Source organism: Simochromis diagramma, unplaced genomic scaffold, assembly GCF_900408965.1.
Source record: "Simochromis diagramma unplaced genomic scaffold, fSimDia1.1 OVJJ01000208.1, whole genome shotgun sequence".
Classification (NCBI taxonomy): Eukaryota; Metazoa; Chordata; class Actinopteri; order Cichliformes; family Cichlidae; genus Simochromis; species Simochromis diagramma.
In genome coordinates, this window is record NW_024386789.1 from 2,450,521 (window position 1) to 2,469,001 (window position 18,481).

The 18,481-nt window shown below is 40.4% G+C and overlaps 3 protein-coding genes across 3 annotated transcripts; all 3 read right to left on the minus strand.

Annotated features, from left to right (window-relative positions):
- Window positions 1–1,515: 1,515 nt before the first annotated feature.
- On the minus strand, window positions 1,516–8,409 carry LOC120728429 (gap junction delta-3 protein-like). The gene is made up of 2 exons (XM_040023331.1): window positions 6,106–8,409; window positions 1,516–5,672 (listed from the first exon to the last, which is right to left on the minus strand). The coding sequence occupies exon 2, from the start codon at window positions 5,457–5,459 to the stop codon at window positions 4,608–4,610; it is 852 nt and encodes a 283-aa protein (XP_039879265.1). The 5' UTR covers window positions 5,460–5,672; window positions 6,106–8,409; the 3' UTR covers window positions 1,516–4,607.
- Window positions 8,410–9,539: 1,130 nt separating this feature from the next.
- On the minus strand, window positions 9,540–11,395 carry LOC120728430 (gap junction delta-3 protein-like). The gene has a single exon (XM_040023332.1). The coding sequence runs from the start codon at window positions 10,978–10,980 to the stop codon at window positions 10,132–10,134; it is 849 nt and encodes a 282-aa protein (XP_039879266.1). The 5' UTR covers window positions 10,981–11,395; the 3' UTR covers window positions 9,540–10,131.
- A 4,736-nt stretch (window positions 11,396–16,131) lies between these two features.
- Window positions 16,132–17,688, minus strand: LOC120728431 (gap junction delta-3 protein-like). The gene has a single exon (XM_040023334.1). It carries the CDS (start codon window positions 17,340–17,342, stop codon window positions 16,476–16,478), a length of 867 nt encoding a protein of 288 aa, XP_039879268.1. The 5' UTR covers window positions 17,343–17,688; the 3' UTR covers window positions 16,132–16,475.
- Window positions 17,689–18,481: the final 793 nt, after the last annotated feature.

The following is an 18,481-nucleotide window of genomic DNA, read 5'->3' on the forward strand; positions in this document are numbered from 1 at the left end:
GGGATTTAGTGTTCCACTGCTGCCCCCTACTGTTGACAAGACGAACTTGACAGAATAATCAAGGTCATCATTTTTGCTTTAGTGCAAAATTTCTTTTCAGCAAATTCTTTCGTGGTATATTATTTTAAACTATGATGTATATTGACTTCTTTAGCAGACTGTAGTCCAAAAATTGTACATATGCTCCTCAGATACTTCCACCACAACCTGAAGTTGATCTAAGATGATTTGAGGCGTGTTACGTGGAACATCAGTGTGTACCCAACAGAAGATGTAATCACTGTGGTCATTATTAAGGCACGGTCATGGTTAGCAACAACACCCAGGTATACTGTAGTGTTTAAATGATCATCTGCACCCTTCGGCCACTAGCAGCAGGCTGAAGTGTTGATGCAAGGATCCACGCTTTTGTGTTTATGATTGAAACTTTTTTTTCCAGTGGCCTGTTGGCCGATTCTGATGAGCCTGTGTCAGAAGTACCCTCGGTTTGAAAGTCTTAGCCAGCAGGAGTGGCACCAGGTGTGGTTTTCTACTGATGTAGCCCATCCGCTTCAACGTTGTGTTGTTCAGAGATGCTCTCCTGCATTCCTTAGTTATAACGAGTGGTTCTTTGAGTTATCTGTAAACTTTCCATCAGCTCGAAGCAGTCTGGCAATCTGACCTCTGCCATCAGGAACTGCTCACTGGATTTTTTTTTTTGTTGGCGTGTGGGAAAATCCCAGTCTGAAATAATCAGACCAGCCCATCCAGCCCCAACGTGCCGTGTTCAGAGAACCTTAAATCACCTTTCTTCCTCATTCTGATGGACTTGATCACGTCAACATGGCTAAACTCACTGAGTTGTGACATGTGTACCTATTAAAAGGGCCAATCAGTGAAGGGTAAGTTATATCATTATTACGCAACTTATAATTATGCAACAGTGGTTACACTGCAGGGCACAAAAATTCACTGTCTGGAGTTTCTGGAAGTTTTTGTTATACAACTGGTGTCCCAAACCAGTTTTGTCACTAATCCTGGCAGGAAAAACACCTGCTTGCCAGAAATTTGAGGTGAGCAGAGGGAAACCATCTCTGTCATTCAAAAAAACATGAGAGAAATAGCTTTTACACATACACTGCCCGTACCGTCAAGGTCAAACATCCAAGTGAGGTAACAGCAAGCAAAACAAGTTCCTGAGCAGAGGGGGGCTTTAATATTCATGTTGTGCAGCTGAGCGGTGATCAAATGAGACTGCTTTGATTAGAATATTTTACACCACCTGTGCATGTGACACAAGTATTTAGGTCAGAGTCAGTGTTGGAGCTACAACAAAGACACTAAAATGAGACAGGCAAACTGAAAAAACACCCAGCAACAGCAGTTTTGAGATCAGATGATCGCAAAGGGTAACGTTTTTAAACCGTTAAAGTCTGAAACATGAAATAACTGCCAGAAATGTACATTTTTTTAACCTTCTTTCAAATGAAATAAAAAAGAAATGAACTAATAAATCTTTTTTTTCTCCCAATTTATTGCTTTAAAATGTATTGTGCAATTTATTTAGGTTTTTCAGGAGGAAAGAAAATCCACAGTGATGATGCAGAGGTCTCGAACACTCACAAAAACTCATGTATCAAATATGATTCTCTTGGCATTACAAGGTTAAGGCTTTACATAACAATTTTTTTGACTGCACACTGAATGAAATTCAGCACGATAAACTCATGAACAAAAACAACAGGTTCGTGTCCAAACTTGCGCAGCAACGACTCTGAAAAATGCCACAGAGCTTGTTTCTTATGACATGATTACATTCACCCCCCATGATCCTCGGCCACAAACAGAAACGGCGCGCATGCTGTCTCGTGGTGTGTGGTGTGCCGGCACTAGAGCAACTTATTGACGGTACACTACGATATCCTTTGAAAAAGGGCGCCGGGAGAAAAGCTGCTGTGTCTGATTATTAATAGTGAAATATGTTGTGACATCAATAAAAGGAAACACCGTTGAACTCACAAAGAGTCTATTCATTCGCTCACGACCGTGTCGGAGACACAAATATAAAAGCTGAGCAACCAGTCCAGCTGCCTGCTGCTGGTGTGAGCCTCTGAAAGTTTCCCAGCCGTCGAGGCTAAATACTCCACTTCAAAAGGAGAAATTCAATTTGTTAAACTCCACTTGAGATCTTTGTTGTTTAAGGATGCTGTAGCATTTTTAAATAGGAGTTAGAGTGAAGTGAAGTGAAGTCATCCTTTAAAAAATGTAACACCACTTTTGTAGACTGTACCCTCTATTGAAGGTTTGGACATTTTAACCATGGTTTTGGTTAGCAGATGATTAAAAATGAAGATGAATTTTAAAAAAAAAGGTTAATCGACTGGGAAAACGCAGTGCAGATATGAATGCGAGTAATGCATTCCTTATAATAACTGGAGTTTGTCCTCTAAGGCTTTTTTTTCTAGAAAGGAAGTGTGTGGATTTTTCACTTCCAGTCAACCCACACTGGGTGGAGTGAGTTGGCCCCGTAGAATGTCAGCAAATCTTACATTAACCACTGATAAAACCATTAGTCACAAGTTATGAACCCCACATAAAGACATACCTTGAGGTACCAGGCAACCATGACAGGCGTACCTCACAATAATATCACAATATGGCTTTAATAACCTCATTTAATTCAATTAGAGTCATATCGACTGTCCATTCATTAAAAAAAAAAAAAAAACCACATTTGAAAAACTAAACAAAACAAACAAACTGAAAGTTACGAGCTCCATCACAAGAGTTGGAAACCGTGATGTAATTATATTTTTATTTTATTAAATAAGTTAGCTATGATTTGATGAAAGCAGATTTTATTTGCTTTGAACAAAAACACAATTACTGTATCACAGTCATGTACTGCATATTTATCTGAAAAGCTGATCAGCAAACAAAAATAATCAGTGAGTAGTGACTAATTTGTGACTAACTGTAAGTAATGAGTAATGAGCTGAGTGAATAACCTCAGTCTGTGATCTGCTAAGTAAAGTGCTGATGCTAGGTTTTACTTTTAGCTCGTGTGTCATGTCTACATTCAATTATGTTTCCTGTTTTATTTTGAAAGTTCTTTTCATTGTTTTCATAGTTAATCTTAGTTTCCCCTCGCCTTGTTTTTTCTGTTTTGTGTATCAGCTGTAATAAAGGTTCGCTTTGTGTTTAAACCTCAGTTCATGTCTCCCGTGTCTGCATTTGGGTCTGCTTCCCAAACACACCAGCTACTCTGACAGAACGGACCCTGAACAGAGGAAGACAAAGGACTAAAATACACAGAAGGATAATGAGGGAAGTGGAAACACCTGGGGAAACACACCTGACACAATTAAACATGATGCCACAGGGGAAGCAAAACTAAACACGCTGAACACGGAAACACAAGACTTTCAAAATAAAATAGGAAACATAATAGAACGTAGACATGACACACAAACTTTACAATGTGGACACATAAAGATGAAACACATGACAGACTAGACAGGAAACATGATATATAAACCAAGGGGTATGGAAATATTAACTAAAATTCATCTCAGACAAACTAATAATAATAATAGAACTTAACACTATTTCAATATAACATAAGAACTCAAAAATACAACAGAAGTGAAAATGGAGACCCAGCCCCCTGACAGTTATAGAAACTCTTAAATCTCTGTCAGAAACTCAAAAACACAATGAAAAAACCCTGAAAAACAGGGTGACCAGACGTCCCTCTTTATGTGTGACTTTATTCCTTGTACCCCTCCCCTACATCTTGAGACAATGCCACACATTTTGACTAGTACTGCTGGCTGTGCACTTTTCTGAAGTCTGGCATTTGAAACAGAAGGGAAGTTTTTTTCTGATAGTCAGAAGGTTAACGCGCCTAATGATATACTCACAAGTGGCTTCAAGTCGAGTAAAAGCTTTGCAGATTTTGGTGAATACGATGGAAACTACCTTGAATGAAATGAAGCAGCGATATATTCCGAGTAACAGAGTTTGCATGTTCATCCTACAATCTGATAACATGCAGAATTTGGTGTATTTGTATTTTTAAAGTAGACACGAAAATTTCAGACTACTTCCCAGCATCTCACTTTGTCTTCACATTTACTTTGCTGGGAATTTGGTCACTCTACCTTGAAATAATTCCAACATTACAGATTGGATAGAGACAGATGCCTCCATTTACAAAGCCTTACTTCACTTTCCAGATCTGCTTAAATAAATTAATCTTCACACGCTGCCTCAGGGCGGATTTGTCCTTTAAAGTGGGAACAACACAAACACAAAATGCAATCAGTCTTAACAAGTGTTATCAAGTGAATTCCAGAAAGTTCTCCTTTAAGCCTTTAATCAGTCATGAGAACGAACAAGTCAACAATGTCTCACATGCATCCTTCTTGTCCTTCTTATCATCTGTGTTGTCTTTACTCATTTCCTGAAATTTGATGGGTTAGCTTCCATGCATTTTTTTTGAAGTGTGTAAAAACTCCTAAAAAGGGAAATTCTTTCAAGTGAAATGGAATTAGAAATGTTGCTGTGAGTTTAAAATAGAAAATAGAGGATGCTTTGATTGCAGCATGTGCTACTGCAGAGTCATCTCACACTGTAAGCATCTTCCTTCTCACATATTTTCCTCTTGGACTCTTGCACTTGCAATAGACCTTTCGACCGGAGCTGCTTCTCACTGATCCCTTCTTCACTTTCACACTGCTGGCTGTGCTCTCTGACAACGTCTTTCCTCCCGATTTCTCCTGTGTCTCCTCTTTCTCGAGGTTGTGGAGGTTCTCACAGTCACAGTAGTAGATTTTGTCCTCGTCGTTTGAGCAAAACCACTTTCGAGAGCTGTAAAGAAGCTCAAAAAAGCTGGAAAATGCTGATATCACCCCTACAATGAAGTAGAAGAAGAGAAAGATTGTTTTCTCTGCAGGCCGGGAGGTGTAGCACTTCACTGTCAGGGGGCAGGGAGAACGACTACATTCAAAATAGGCTTTTACCTCAAAGCCGTAGAGATACCACTGGGTAAATAGAAAGACAATTTCTGCCACCAAGCGGAAGATCACAGTGATAATGTAAAGCCTCCTTAAAGCTTTTTCTTCTCTGTTCTCGCTGCTCCACCTTTTACTCGATGGGGGGGGATTAGCACTCTTTTTATGCTGGTGTGTGGCGTACACGAGGAAAAGCAGAGAAGGTGTAGCGATGAGGACTATATGAAACACCCAGAATCTGTACTGGGAGATGGGGAAAGCCTCATCATAACACACCTGCTTACATCCTGGCTGGAGGGTGTTACAGATAAATTCCGCCTGCTCGTCCTCAAACATGTCACTGGCCACAGTTCCCAGGATCACTATCCTAAACACCAGCATGAGGAAGAGCCAGAAACGGCCCAGCATCGGCGACTCGGTCTGGAGGGCATCGAAGAATCCACCGATGAAGCCCCACTCACCCATGACTGCGGCACTGTCAGGTCTGGCTTCTTGGAAGTCTGGAGGCTTGTTCACCTGTCTGTCTCAGAGCAAACGCTGCCTTTGTTTAAAAACACTAAACTAAAATTCTTGTTATAATCTCCCATATATGACTCACAGTGAAACTAAACCCAATAAAAGTGATCAAAAGAAGTGGGTTCATAGTTTTTGCACTTTAGGTTGATTGAGTTCATATTCCTGCAAAGACAGTAATTCAAGGACATCACTAAAGGAATCAAACAATATCACCAGCCTACAATAAATCTCTATATTTCTTTTGCTTTCAGTTAGCGTAATATTTCAAAGAACTAGGAAGCTGACAAACTTAAATTGTAGAGTATAATAATGCATTTTTGCAGAATACGGGATTTGTAAATGATTTTGATTACTAAAGGCTGACTCTCATTGACATATACAGGCTGGTTGAACTGCTCAGTCAGAGACACATGTGCTGCCACAATAAAAAAGGTCGAGCACACATTTGATTTAGGATTTAATCTGCAGTATCTAGACAAATGAATGACCCACACCCCTTAAAAAGCTTTAAAATTCTCCTACCATGTATAAGCTCAGATAAACCAGATAAAAAATGGTCAATTCTCATGCCCACACGATCTTATAGTGTACTCACCCTTAGCTCTCTCCAAAGTGCCATGTTCCTAAGGCTGGCTGGCACTTATGATTGAAAGGGCGGCAACAGTTGTCAGGAAATTCCTGCTACGTCCTAATCAGTGTCCATCCAGCCCCAGACAGAAGGTGTTTATCCAAGAAAGGCAAACTCTTGATGAGCATTTCCTAAATGGCAGGAAATATCTCTTTTAAGTTGGTCCACCAGTTTCCCTGGTAACCGCATGAGAGGCCGCATGTAAAAAGAAAAATTGGGAATGTTTTTCCTCTTCATTTAGTCAGCTATCACCAAAATCAAAAGAGCTCATTGGTTTTCAGTTCAGGCTTTGTTAGCTATAGAAATGTTCCAGTAGTTTTGCATTGACAAGCTTTTAAAAGAAGTTTAAGGTTTAAAACAAACATGTTAATGGTATGAAACTCGAGCTGTGCTGTCTGCTGAAGTTACAACAAAATATTACTTGTTTCCCCCTACGTAAATATTTAAATAGTTCTACAGAGCTCTGATTTTGGAGGCAAAATATGTGGCAAGTGACATGAAACAGGACACAATAGTAACACAGTAATAGCAACACAACTTCAAATAAACCATATAATTAATGTAAGCAAGTCAAAACTGTGTTTTTTAAAGGTATAACATGACCAGCCAAAAAATATTTACAGGTAAAGGCGAAACACTAACAAGTGGATTATAGAACAGAGTCCCTTTATTTTAGTTAGTTTTAACTTACTGAGTCTTTCCAATTATTTAAGCCATCTTCTTATAGGTTGTGTGTATTGTAACATAACCTTTATCTTCTCTTAAAATTCATCAAACAAAACACATAATTTATAATTCTTGGTAGCAGTTTTGAAGTGAAGAATGGTCTGCTTGCCCATCTTTAATGCTGCTGCACATAAGCAATGTGTTTCTTTGTGAACTTTAACAAAAATCTAAATTGCAATTTGTTATTTTACTGACGTCATAACTTATTTATGACAGACAATGCTTTTGAGTGCTGTGATATGCTCTAATAACCGTGCAAGACTAAGCACCTGGTTTCCCACAGTCCAGCAGCATACCAGTGCAGGACTCTGCAGTTTCTATCATGTTGTTGAAAGTATGCAAACTAAAATTTGCAAAACATATGTAGCAATATTTATATGACTGTGCTACAGGGACACTACAGTTGTACTTTCATATGTGAATAACAAGATATACTTATGACTGGATATGGAGAAAAAACAAACATAAAAACCACTTAAACCTTGGCACTCTCTGCTCCCAGGATGCCTGCCAACCTGTCCTCTCAGCACAAATTACTTCATCTGTAAGTCAAAGAAATTTTTGAGGATATCCTGCACAGACTCGTACTTTTTATGGCTGCCCACATGGCTAAATAGAACTTGAAAAACAAATGGAAAAATGTTGATGTTTCACATGGTTTGTAAATATGTAAATAAATTCTTGGGATTTCATAGAAAAGCACCCAAAGACTTTATTCATCCTGCTGTGAATGTGTGCAAGTGAAGTGGCAATCGTTACCACAGAGTTGCAGGTGAGGGAGCTCTGAAGCTTGAAGACTTTATGGAGGCCGGTGGCCTCAGCCTCCCTCAGCTTCTCTTCTGTCATCTTGACCACAAAGCGCAGTGTGATGTAAAAGTGTGATGTTCTCTTGTATTTTGGTTTCCTTCCCTGTGTCCCTCATGCTCGCCTCTGTATTTAGTCAGTCTTGTCCCAGTGTTTGTTTACGCTTCTCCACCGTGGTCTCAGTGCCAAATTCACATTTCATTGTCTTTGACTCAGTGTGTGTCACTTCCTGTTTTATTTTGACAGTACCTCATCTCGTGTGTGTCTTGTTCAGTGTTCCTTTCTCTGTCTCTTTAGTTTGCATTAGTTCTAGCTGTGTTCCCTTCTGTTGCCCAGCCTCTCGTTATCCTGAACGAAATTCTAACTCTACTCAGTCTACCTCTGCTCGTTGTCACATCATCCCAATTTGCCGTGTTTCCTTTGTTTATCCCTAGTTTCAAGTTCCGAGTTTTACAGTTTCCTGGTTTCCTCCTGGCCTGCATTTTTGTATTTTTTGTTTTACAGTTTCTTGTTACAGCAAATGAAGCTGTCTCCTTTAGTTTATTCCCTTGTCTCCAAGTCCTGTGTGTAGGTTCTACCTTGCCTGCCACACAGATGTTACATGACACAGAGGTTAATAACTGTCTCCATCAAAATGGTCTAAGAAGTACAACAAATGAATAAGTGTATATTTATTAAAGTCAGTTTAATATACCTACAAAACCGGCAAATCTTGAAAAGAAAAGCATCTGGACTTCTATAAGTTGCTTGAAGACGTTTCACCTCTCATCCAAGAAGCTTCTTCAGTTCTAAAGTCAAATGGTGGAGAGTCCCAGATTTAAGCCCTGTGGGAGTGTCCCCCCAAAGGGACATGGAGCCCCTAATGATCCTCTACCTAATCACATGAGCCAAGGTGTGAAAACGGGTGTAGGTCACAGTCAGCCAAGATTTCGGGTGAACTCATTGTGGAACCTAGCCCCTGTCATGTGATTTCCTGAGGTCAGAAGGCCCAGGATGTGAGTGGGCGTTAAGGCGTCTGTCCTCTCTGTCCAAAATCTTTTGGACAGAGAGGACAGATTGTTTGAAAGAGGAGTGAAAGAAGCCATCTATGTCCACTCTGAACGCCCCTCTTTGAACAGAGGTGGTGGTTTATGACACCAACTGTCTGCCATCGGTAATCTAGTTTTGAGATCCCTTCCCAGACGCCTTAACGCCCACTCACATCCTGGGCCTTCTGACCTCAGGAAATCACATGATAGGGTGGGGCTAGGTTCCACAATGAGTTCACCCGAAATCTTGGGTGATTGTGACCTACACCCATTTTCACACCTTGGCTCATGTGATTAGGTAGAGGATCATTAGGGGCTCCATGTCCCTTTGGGGGGAAACTCCCACAGGGCTTAAATCTGGGACTCTCCACCATTTGACCTTAGAACTGAAGAAGCTTCTCGAATAAGAGGTGAAATGTCTTCAAGCAACATAAAAGAAGTCCAGACACTTTTCTTTCTAAGCTCCTTAGACTATGATGACCTGGATGACTGAGAACCTTCACGGACATGTAGTTTATAAAGTTCCTGCTGACCTGAGCATGGTGAAGGGCTGGCAGAATCCCTGTCAGTGTGACACACACAAATATGTAATTACTTTATTAAATTATTTTTGTTATATATGCATTTAAAAAAATTATATTTCATACTAATTAAGTGCAGGTGGTTTGAGTGTCTCAAGTCCTGCATGTTTGGTGTTTCAAGTCAGTGTATTCCACTATTATATTATTTGTCCGTTTTTACAGGTCAGGAATGTGTCCAGAAGCAAATAAATATGCTTAAATGACCTCTGAAATTTACCCAATATTATTTCACACAGATGTGTAATGGATTTCACTTTTTTACTTGAACTACAGGTGTGGGTACCACTAGCAAACACTCCTGTTCCTGTAAAGTGTAAAGCTATGTGTACAGTTGCAGCGCCCCTGATTAATTTCTTCTCTTTAAGATGTTTTTTATTTATTATTTTGGAAAATGTGTTAAGCTAGTCTGAAGTCATTCATTAAAAAATAAGCTATCTCTCTGTTAGCAGCTAACTTGCCAGAGAAGATACAAAGCCAGAAAACTGGGTTAGACTTCCTGCCTCTGTCCAGCTACAAAAGGGCAACAGGTCCAAAAAAACAGCGTTAAACAAGTTTATCAAGTGTAATCCTGAAAACGTTTCCTCCTTGAACTGTTTACAGCATTTTATCATTTACCAGAACAGTGTCAACAAGTCAACAATGCCTCGCATTCGTCTTATCATTTTGTTGCATTTGCTCATTTCCTGATCTTAAGCATTTCCTTGTGATATGTTCCATGGAAAAAGTCCTTAACTGTGAAATTATTCATCATTTCATTTTTAAGTGAAACAGCACAAAGGAATTAGAAATGTGTCACAAATTTATAATAGAAAGAGAGGATGCAGTGATAGCAGCATGTGTGATTCAGAGTCCTCTCACACTGTAAGCCTCGAGCCACTCACATATTTTCCTCTTGGACTCTTGGTCCTGTTCCCAGTGTTGGAGGCCTTTCGACTGGAGGTGCTTGTCACTGATTCCTTCTTCACTTGCACACTGCTTGTCTTTTCTCCTGGTTTCTCCTCTGTCTTCTCTGGCTTGTGGTTGATGAGATTCTCGCAGTCACAGTGGTCATCTAGTTCTAAGTGCTTTTGATTTGAGCAAAACCACTTCCTAGAGCTGTAGAGAAGCTCCACAATGCTGGAAAATGCTGATACTACCCCTACAGCAAAGTAGAAGAGGAGGAAGATTGTTTTCTCTGCAGGTCGAGAAGTGAAGCACTCCACTGTTAGGGGGCAGGGAGAACGACTACATGGAAAATGGGCCTGCACCTTGAAGCCGTAGAGGCGCCACTGGACAAATAAAAAGCCAATTTCTGCCACTATGCGGAAGATCAGAGTGATAATGTAGAGTGCCCTTAAAGTTTTTTCTTCTCTGTTCTCTCTGCTGGTCTTTTTTCTCGACGAGGAGCGGTTGGCTCTCTTGTGATGCTGATGTGTTGCATATATGAGGTAAAGCAGAGAAGGTGTAGCGATGAGGACTATATGAAACACCCAGAATCTGTACTGGGAGATGGGGAAAGCCTCATCATAACACACCTGCTTACATCCTGGCTGGAGGGTGTTACAGGTAAATTCCTCCTGCTCGTCCTCAAACATGTCACTGGCCACGGTTTCCAAGATAACTATCCTAAACACCAGCACGAGGACAAGCCAGAAACGACCCAGCATCGGCGAGTGTGTCTGGAGGGCATCGAAGAATCCACCGATGAAGCCCCACTCACCCATGACTGCGGCACTGTCAGGTCCAGAGGTTTGTTCTCCGATCCGTCTCAGATTCGCCACCTTTGTTTTAAGAATGAAACCAGAATGCTTGTTATCATAATCTCCAATCCATGACTTTCACTCAAAGTGAAACCAAATCTGGTCAAAAGTGGGCTCAGGATATTTGCGTCTTAGGTGCTGACTGAGTCCTGTGGGCTTAAACTAAAAGCCTACAATAATTCTCAATTTCTGTTGCCTTTAGTTAACACATCAGCTCGAAGAAATTGTAAGAAACTAACAAGCTAATAGTGTGGAGTCTACCGATGCAGTGTTGTCTAAAATGTAGGATTTGAAAATGTGTCTTATACCGACTGGTTGAACTACTCACCTATGATTTAGAGATGTCTGTTCTGCCAAGACAAAACAGGTTGAGCATAGATTTTCTTTTTGTGTTTGTTTATTTAAGAAAGACAAAATCTTGATTAGTATTTTAAAAAAAAAGTTTCCTTTACTGGATGGAAGAATATCTTTAAAGTTGTACCAACATATTTCCTGATCACAGCATAACATGTTTTGTTAAATATAAAATTTATACATGTAGTTTCTTAATTTAGTCAACAAGAACCAGAATCAAAACTCATTTTTTGTTTTTTGTTTTAAGTTGTTAGATTAAAAATATTTCTTTTGTGACCCTGGATATGGCATTTGTCTAAATTTGATCAGAACTTAATTACTGAGTACTTAAGTAGTAGTTAATTGAAAAAAAAAACCCTTTTAAGTTATATATCATCTACTTTTGAGGTATAACCAATCAGGGAAAAACAATCAACCTTCTCTGTTCCTCAGTCGTCCTCTCACGTGTCCAAACCTGTTTAAAACTCCATTCCCCTCTCTACACAAGTATGTCATCTAGACTAACGACGTTTCCACTCTTCATCCTCTTCATAGCTTCCCTCCCTTGCTTCTTGCTAATCCTCTCTCATCCTCTACATTGCATCCTTAATACAGTCACAACATTCTCCAGATACTCCTTGATAATAAAACATTACTTACATGTAGATATTTCTGAGTGCTGTGTCGTCATGACACCCAGCGCATCGAATGTTGGCTGCTCCTCCCTCTACATACAACATGAATATTACCCAGAAGCAAAATATTTAACAGGTTACATGAAACAGCCCACAATCAACCCGTGACACGACTTCCAACTTACTGTACAATTAACATAAACAAGCGGATTGCACAACACATTTCGAGAAGCTAAGAGGAAATAAGCCTAAAACTTTGTGAATTCATTATACAGTATATACATGTGTTTCTGTGCATTTCACTCTGTTTGCATGCTGGTATGATTTATAAAGCCCTACAAGTTTGGTGTTTCAAGTCAGTGTGTACCACTATGGACAGCAGAGGGCAGCAGAATGCCTACTATAGGTCTGCCTTGTTTCCGTTGGTGTCATGAGATCGCTATCCTAGCAAGACTGATCAGGCTAACATCGGCATGTTTCTTCTTCTCATTATTTCTGATTTTTCACAGGTCAGTAATGTGTCCAGAAGCACAGAAAATATCCCTGATTGGTTTCTTTTGTTTCAAATGTTGTTGTGTGTTATGCTTGTAAAATATGCTAAGCTAACCTGAGCTAATTTATAAAAATGGTTAACAAAATTAATAGAAACCATGTGGATGAATTAAGTAACAAAGGAAGCAAAGACTCTGGCAAGGCTAACCAGGCAAAAGTTAGCATGTGTCCTCTCCTTTTTAATAACTTTTACAGGATCATGAGGACCATACCATACGACAAAGTCACGTCCGCTGTCGCTAGCCGCCATTTCTGCCACTGGCCGGGGTAGCATTGTTGTTTTTTAATGATGTTTTAATCAGTCAGTACAGAAACTTAGATATTCACAGATTATACAGAGGATATGCTACAATATGCTACAATAGTTTGAGAAATTTTGACTTCTCCTGAGTGGCAACACCTAGTACAGGAGAATACTGCAAATTCAAATAAATTCAAATTTTATTTGTCACACACACACACAACCATACACAGTATGACATGGGGGTGAAATGCTTGTAGCTGTACAATGCCCGACCATTAAATGACAGAAAGAAGTGGGCAGTGGGTATTTATAAATCCTAAAATGGAGAGAAACCTGCATCAGTATACACAGTGTATACTAGGGGTGCAACGATACTCGTATCGATATTGAACCGTTCGATACAGTGCTTTCGGTTCGGTACGCATATGTATCGAACAATAAAATTTTTTAAATTTATTTTATCAACTTTCCTTCTGACGATGCTGTCTGTGTTGAGCGCTCAGTGGATCTGCGCTCGACAGTGCAGCCTAGGCGGAGTAGTCGAACGCAGATTCACTGAGCGCAGGGCAAGCTAGCGAGACAGAAGGCTCTCCTTGCAACATGGCAAATTGAACCTCCCCCACCCTCATTCAGATGTGGCGTTTGGAACTATTTTGGTTTTCATGTGACGTATGACCCTGAAGGTAAGCGCGTCATGGACTAAAGTAAAACAGTATTTTGGATGTGCCACGCAATGCTCAATTACATGGGTGGGAACTAGTGTGTTAGCGCAGTTAGCTCGTTAACGTGTTGGCCGTCCAGCCCCACGCACGGGGCGATCCGCGGTAGCTCGTTAACGGAGATTTGTCATGTTGTGGCGTTAACGTCATTTCAACGAGATTAACGCTGACAGCACTAGTGGAAACACAACGAATATGACTGCACATTTACTCCGACATCATCCTAGTGCAAAGACAAGTGGAAGCAGACAAAAACAACAAGCACGCATGCTACAAACTTTACCCGAGTCATTTAGACAGCCGTTAGCACATGATTCTCCTTATGGGGACCTGATATGTTTAATATGCTGCTGAGAATATAGCCCAGAAGAAGCGGATAGTATAGCTTTTATTTTGGAAAGAGCCATTTCTCTGTAATAAACTCTCTTTTCCAAAGATGAGTGATTCCTCAATCAGATACAGGGCTCGCAAAATCGCTAGCCCGACGTCCCGGGGCTAGCAATTTTTCCAGTCGGGCTACCAAAATCTATCTCTGCCCTGCCCATCGGGCTATCGTAGGAAGGAAAAATATATGTCAATGCTTTTGCATTCTTTCGGAAATGTAGCTGGGTAATTATGTCATTGGCATCGGTGAGCCACTGTCAATATGTGACATATTGAAATCGCGTTTGAATTTGCGCTTGTTTTTTGCTTTCACTTTGCAATCGCGTGAACTGTGTATAGAGAGCGACAGCACTGACTGGTGAGTGACGATAATTTGCGCACCAATTCCTCTGACATCGTCTTATCAATCGTTAGTTTACTATGCAAACATGACAAGTGAAATCTCCCGCAGCAAGCTTAAACATGTGAGAGGTTGATCGCGCAGAGAATCGCTGACTGTTATGTGTGTGTGTGTAAAAGTAGCAGGATATATATTTTAGTTCTGCTGAGCCAAATAAGACAGGTCAGGGTGAAGAAGTGACAGCCAAAGAAAAGTTTACCACAAAACGGAAAAGTTATGACAAATCAGACTATAAGGCAAAAAGAAAGTGCAGCTTTATGGTTTCATGGAGAAAAGAATTTCTGTGGCTGCAATATGACGAGCTAAATAACCAGGGCTGCACATAAGTGGTCCGCAGGTGCGCATTCACTGTCAAAATAAAAAACGCGCACAAGATAAGAAGTTGCAACGCGTGTTTGCGTACATACGATTTTCTGGAGGAGGACAGACATTTGTTTAGAACTCTTAAAGATGTCGAAGAAGCTCCTTTAAGCAATTACTTTGGTGTTCCTCTACCTCCAAAGAAATGTCAGAAGGAGTCCGAACCACAAAAGAAGCGCGTATTCTCGGAAAAGTGGTTGCAGGAGGTGAGCTGGCTTAAAGCAAATGATGAACGCACAGAGATGTGGTGCAGAATGTGACGTGAAAATCCCACTCTAGCAGACAAAAACAGTGCTTTTTATATGGACGCAAACGCGCGTTGCAACTTCTTATCTGGTGCGCGTCTTTTATTTTGACAGAGAATGCGCACATGCGGACCACTTACGTGCACCCGTGTAAATAACATAATGTTCTGCCGGGTGTGTTGTTGGTTTTCCCTCGATTTCTGAGTCGACAACGCCTTTGTTACTGGGACCAGTCATTTTAAGAAAGGCCCCCATTAGAACCCATGAGAAATGCAAGAAATGCATTATTGCTCAGTCTGCAATATCTTTCCCAGAACAAACACCAATTGCAAATAACATACTAAAAATAAACCTGAAAATCCGTTTAAAACAGCGTACTATGTTGCAAAGTTGCAAAATTTAGCAGTCTTTGCAAACTTCAAAAAGCAAATAGCCTAGATCTTGGTTCCACTTGCCTCTTACCCATGACTTCAGTGGAAATCTCAAATTCAGGATCTGACACAGACTGATTCATGTCCTACACAGTTCTTACAAGTTCATAGAAATTTCTGTTCAATTAGAACCAAGTATTTGAGTTGATGATTGTAATTTTTATACAATGTTGTAATTTGTTTTTCAACAATTTTTTGATTAATGTTTTGTTTCCTTTACAATATTATACTTTAATGTATAATATTGCAAAGGAAACAAAACAGGAAACAAGACATCAATCAAAATATTGCTCTCTTTTTTATTCGGGCTACTTAAATTTATTTTGGGCTATCGTTGCACCCCTAGTGTATACAGTGTTAGCCTATAACTCTTTCTTACAATTTGTAAGAAGATAAAGAAGCAGGTATGTATTATACGCTGCTGTTAATGTTTTATTACTTTAGTGATATCATAGAATTGATATCTCTACGTGTTCTAATGCAGTGTTTCAATTTTGATTCCGGGCAACTGGAATATGAAGTCAGTTAACGCCCAAGCTGGATAAACCTCCAATCTACCTTTAAATGGACGGGTACCTAAAGCGACCAATGCACCAGTGAGGTCATAATCTGATTCAGGTTGTTGATTGCCACAAAATTCTGGCCCAAAACAATGATGGCCATCATCAGATATACTGCAAAATAAGAAAGAATTGAAACCCAGTACAAGAAAATTCAGTCAGTGTGGCTCACCAGGAACTACAAGAAGAATATTCATTTTCTCTAAAAGGCTGCCGTGCTTATTTTTCCTATTAGTACAACCTGAATCCTCTGCTGGATTAGAGTTTCTGCCTCTGGCAGCTACAAAAGGGACACAGTTACAAACAAAACAATCAGCGTTAAACAAGTTTATCAAGCGTAGTCCAGAAAACGTTTCCTTCCTGAACTGTTTACAGCCTTTAATCATTTAAACAACAACGTCTTGCACGCATCCTTCTTATCATCAGTGTTTTCTTTGCTCATTTTCCAAACAATCCTTGTAAAGTGTCCCACTATAAATACTGTTTAACACATCAACAGTGAAATCATTTCAAATGAAATGGAGTTAGAGATGTAGTCACAGGTTAAAAATAGAAAAGACTGTGAATCACACATGCTGTGATTGCAGTCAGTCCTCTCACAATGTAAGCCTCGAGGCGCTCACATATTTTCCTGGTGGATTTTTGCACTTGTGACCACTGCTGTAGACCTTTCGACTGTAGCTGCTTCTCACTGATCCCTTCTTTGCTCTCGCACTGCTGGCTGTGCTTTCTGACGTCATCTTTACTGATGCTTTCTCCTCTGTCTCCTCTTGCTTGAGGTTGTGGAGGTTCTCGCAGTCACATTGGTCATACAGTTCCAATTTCTTCTGATTTGAGCAAAACCACTTCCCAGAGCTATAGAGAAGCTCCACAACGCTGGAAAATGCTGATATCACCCCTACAGCAAAGTAGAAGAGGAGGAAGACTGTTTTCTCTGCAGGTCGGGAGGTGAAGCAGTCCACCGTGTAGGGGCAGGGAAATCGGTCACATGGGAACTGGGCCTCCACCTTGAAGCCGTAGAGATACCACTGGACAAATAAGAAGCCAATTTCTGCCACTATGCGGGAGATCAGAGTGATAATGTAGAGTGTCCTTAAAGCTTTTTCTTCTCTGTTCTCCCTGCTGCTCCTTTTCTTCGATGGAGAGGGGTTGGCACTCTTGTTATGCTGGTGTGTGGCGTACACGAGGTAAAGCAGAGAAGGTGTAGCGATGAGGACTATATGAAACACCCAGAATCTGTACTGGGAGATGGGGAAAGCCAAGTCATAACACACCTGCTTACATCCTGGCTGGAGGGTGTTACAGGTAAATTCCTCCTGCTCGTCCTCAAACATGTCACTGGCCACAGTTCCCAGGATCACTATCCTAAACACCAGCATGAGGACAAGCCAGAAACGACCCAGCATCGGCGACTCGGTCTGGAGGATATCGAAGAATCCACCGATGAAGCCCCACTCACCCATGACTGCAGCACTGTCAGGTCTGTCTTCTTGGAAGTCTGGAGGCTTGTTCACCTGTCTGTCTCAGAGCAAAGGTTGCCTTTGTTTTAAAAATGAAACTAGAATTCTTGCTATTATAATCTCCAATATATGACTCACAGTGAGACTGTACCCAATAAAAGTGATCAAAGGTAGCGTCAAAGTGTATCCATCCTAAGTGTTGATTGAGTTCATACTCCAGTGGCCTGAAATAAAAAATGAAACATCATATAAGAACCTGCAAAGACAGCAACTCAAGTATCTGATTAAAGAAATAAAACAATAACAGCAGCCTTCACAGGCATCATGATCTTTGGCGTCACTGGTGTTGTCTAGCCTTTGTCTTTGTGTCTAGTATTTAGTTGGACATCCTCTGTCTCATTATCATTGATTGATTTCAGCTGTGTGTCATACCATACCCATCTCCCTTTTTATATCATGTGTCTATTTAAATCCCCAGCCTGCTTGTGTTCTTTGTTGTACTGTAGTGTTTTTCCACAGCTGTTTTGGTCCACCTTCACATGCAAAGATGAGATGGAATCAGTAAAGTTTATCTTATCATATAACACATAAAACGAAACCATCTTTCAGAGTTCAGTATAAAAACTGACCTTGGCGCCAGCAATCGTCTCGATATGGCGTTATATGAGGTTATTTGATGAGCTACTATCAGTCGTCACTGAGGGATTTTTTTTCTTGTAATCAAAGGTTTCTGTACTCTCTTTTTTTCCTTTTTAACAACTGTGTTCAAATCTACATGTGACTGTTATAAGACCAAACCAACATCTGCGTTATAAAAAAGCACATAGCTCTAATTGAGCCGAACAGCTTTGTGTTGATACCTGCAGCCTTCTTCTTGAATGCATGGTTTCTTTGGTTGAGCCTCTTTGGTTTTACTCTGAGATTCTCAAACTCATCACACTAGCATTCTGTGGTTCTAACACTTGTAACTTATATATATTTTTAATGGTAATTTGAAGCTTATTTTATGCTAGGCTGCCACTCAATCACACAAACCGTAAAAACAAGGGTATTTAGAGGTCATGTAGTTTGTAAAGTGCCTGGTGATCTGAGCATGGGGCATGGAAGGCTGGCACTGTCCACGCCACTGTGACCCACACAAA

Excerpts from the sequence above, each read along its gene's own strand:
- LOC120728429 (XM_040023331.1), bottom strand. The coding sequence starts at position 5,459 with ATGGGTGAGTGGGGCTTCATCGGTGGATTCTTCGATGCCCTCCAGACC.
- LOC120728430 (XM_040023332.1), bottom strand. The coding sequence starts at position 10,980 with ATGGGTGAGTGGGGCTTCATCGGTGGATTCTTCGATGCCCTCCAGACA.
- LOC120728431 (XM_040023334.1), bottom strand. The coding sequence starts at position 17,342 with ATGGGTGAGTGGGGCTTCATCGGTGGATTCTTCGATATCCTCCAGACC.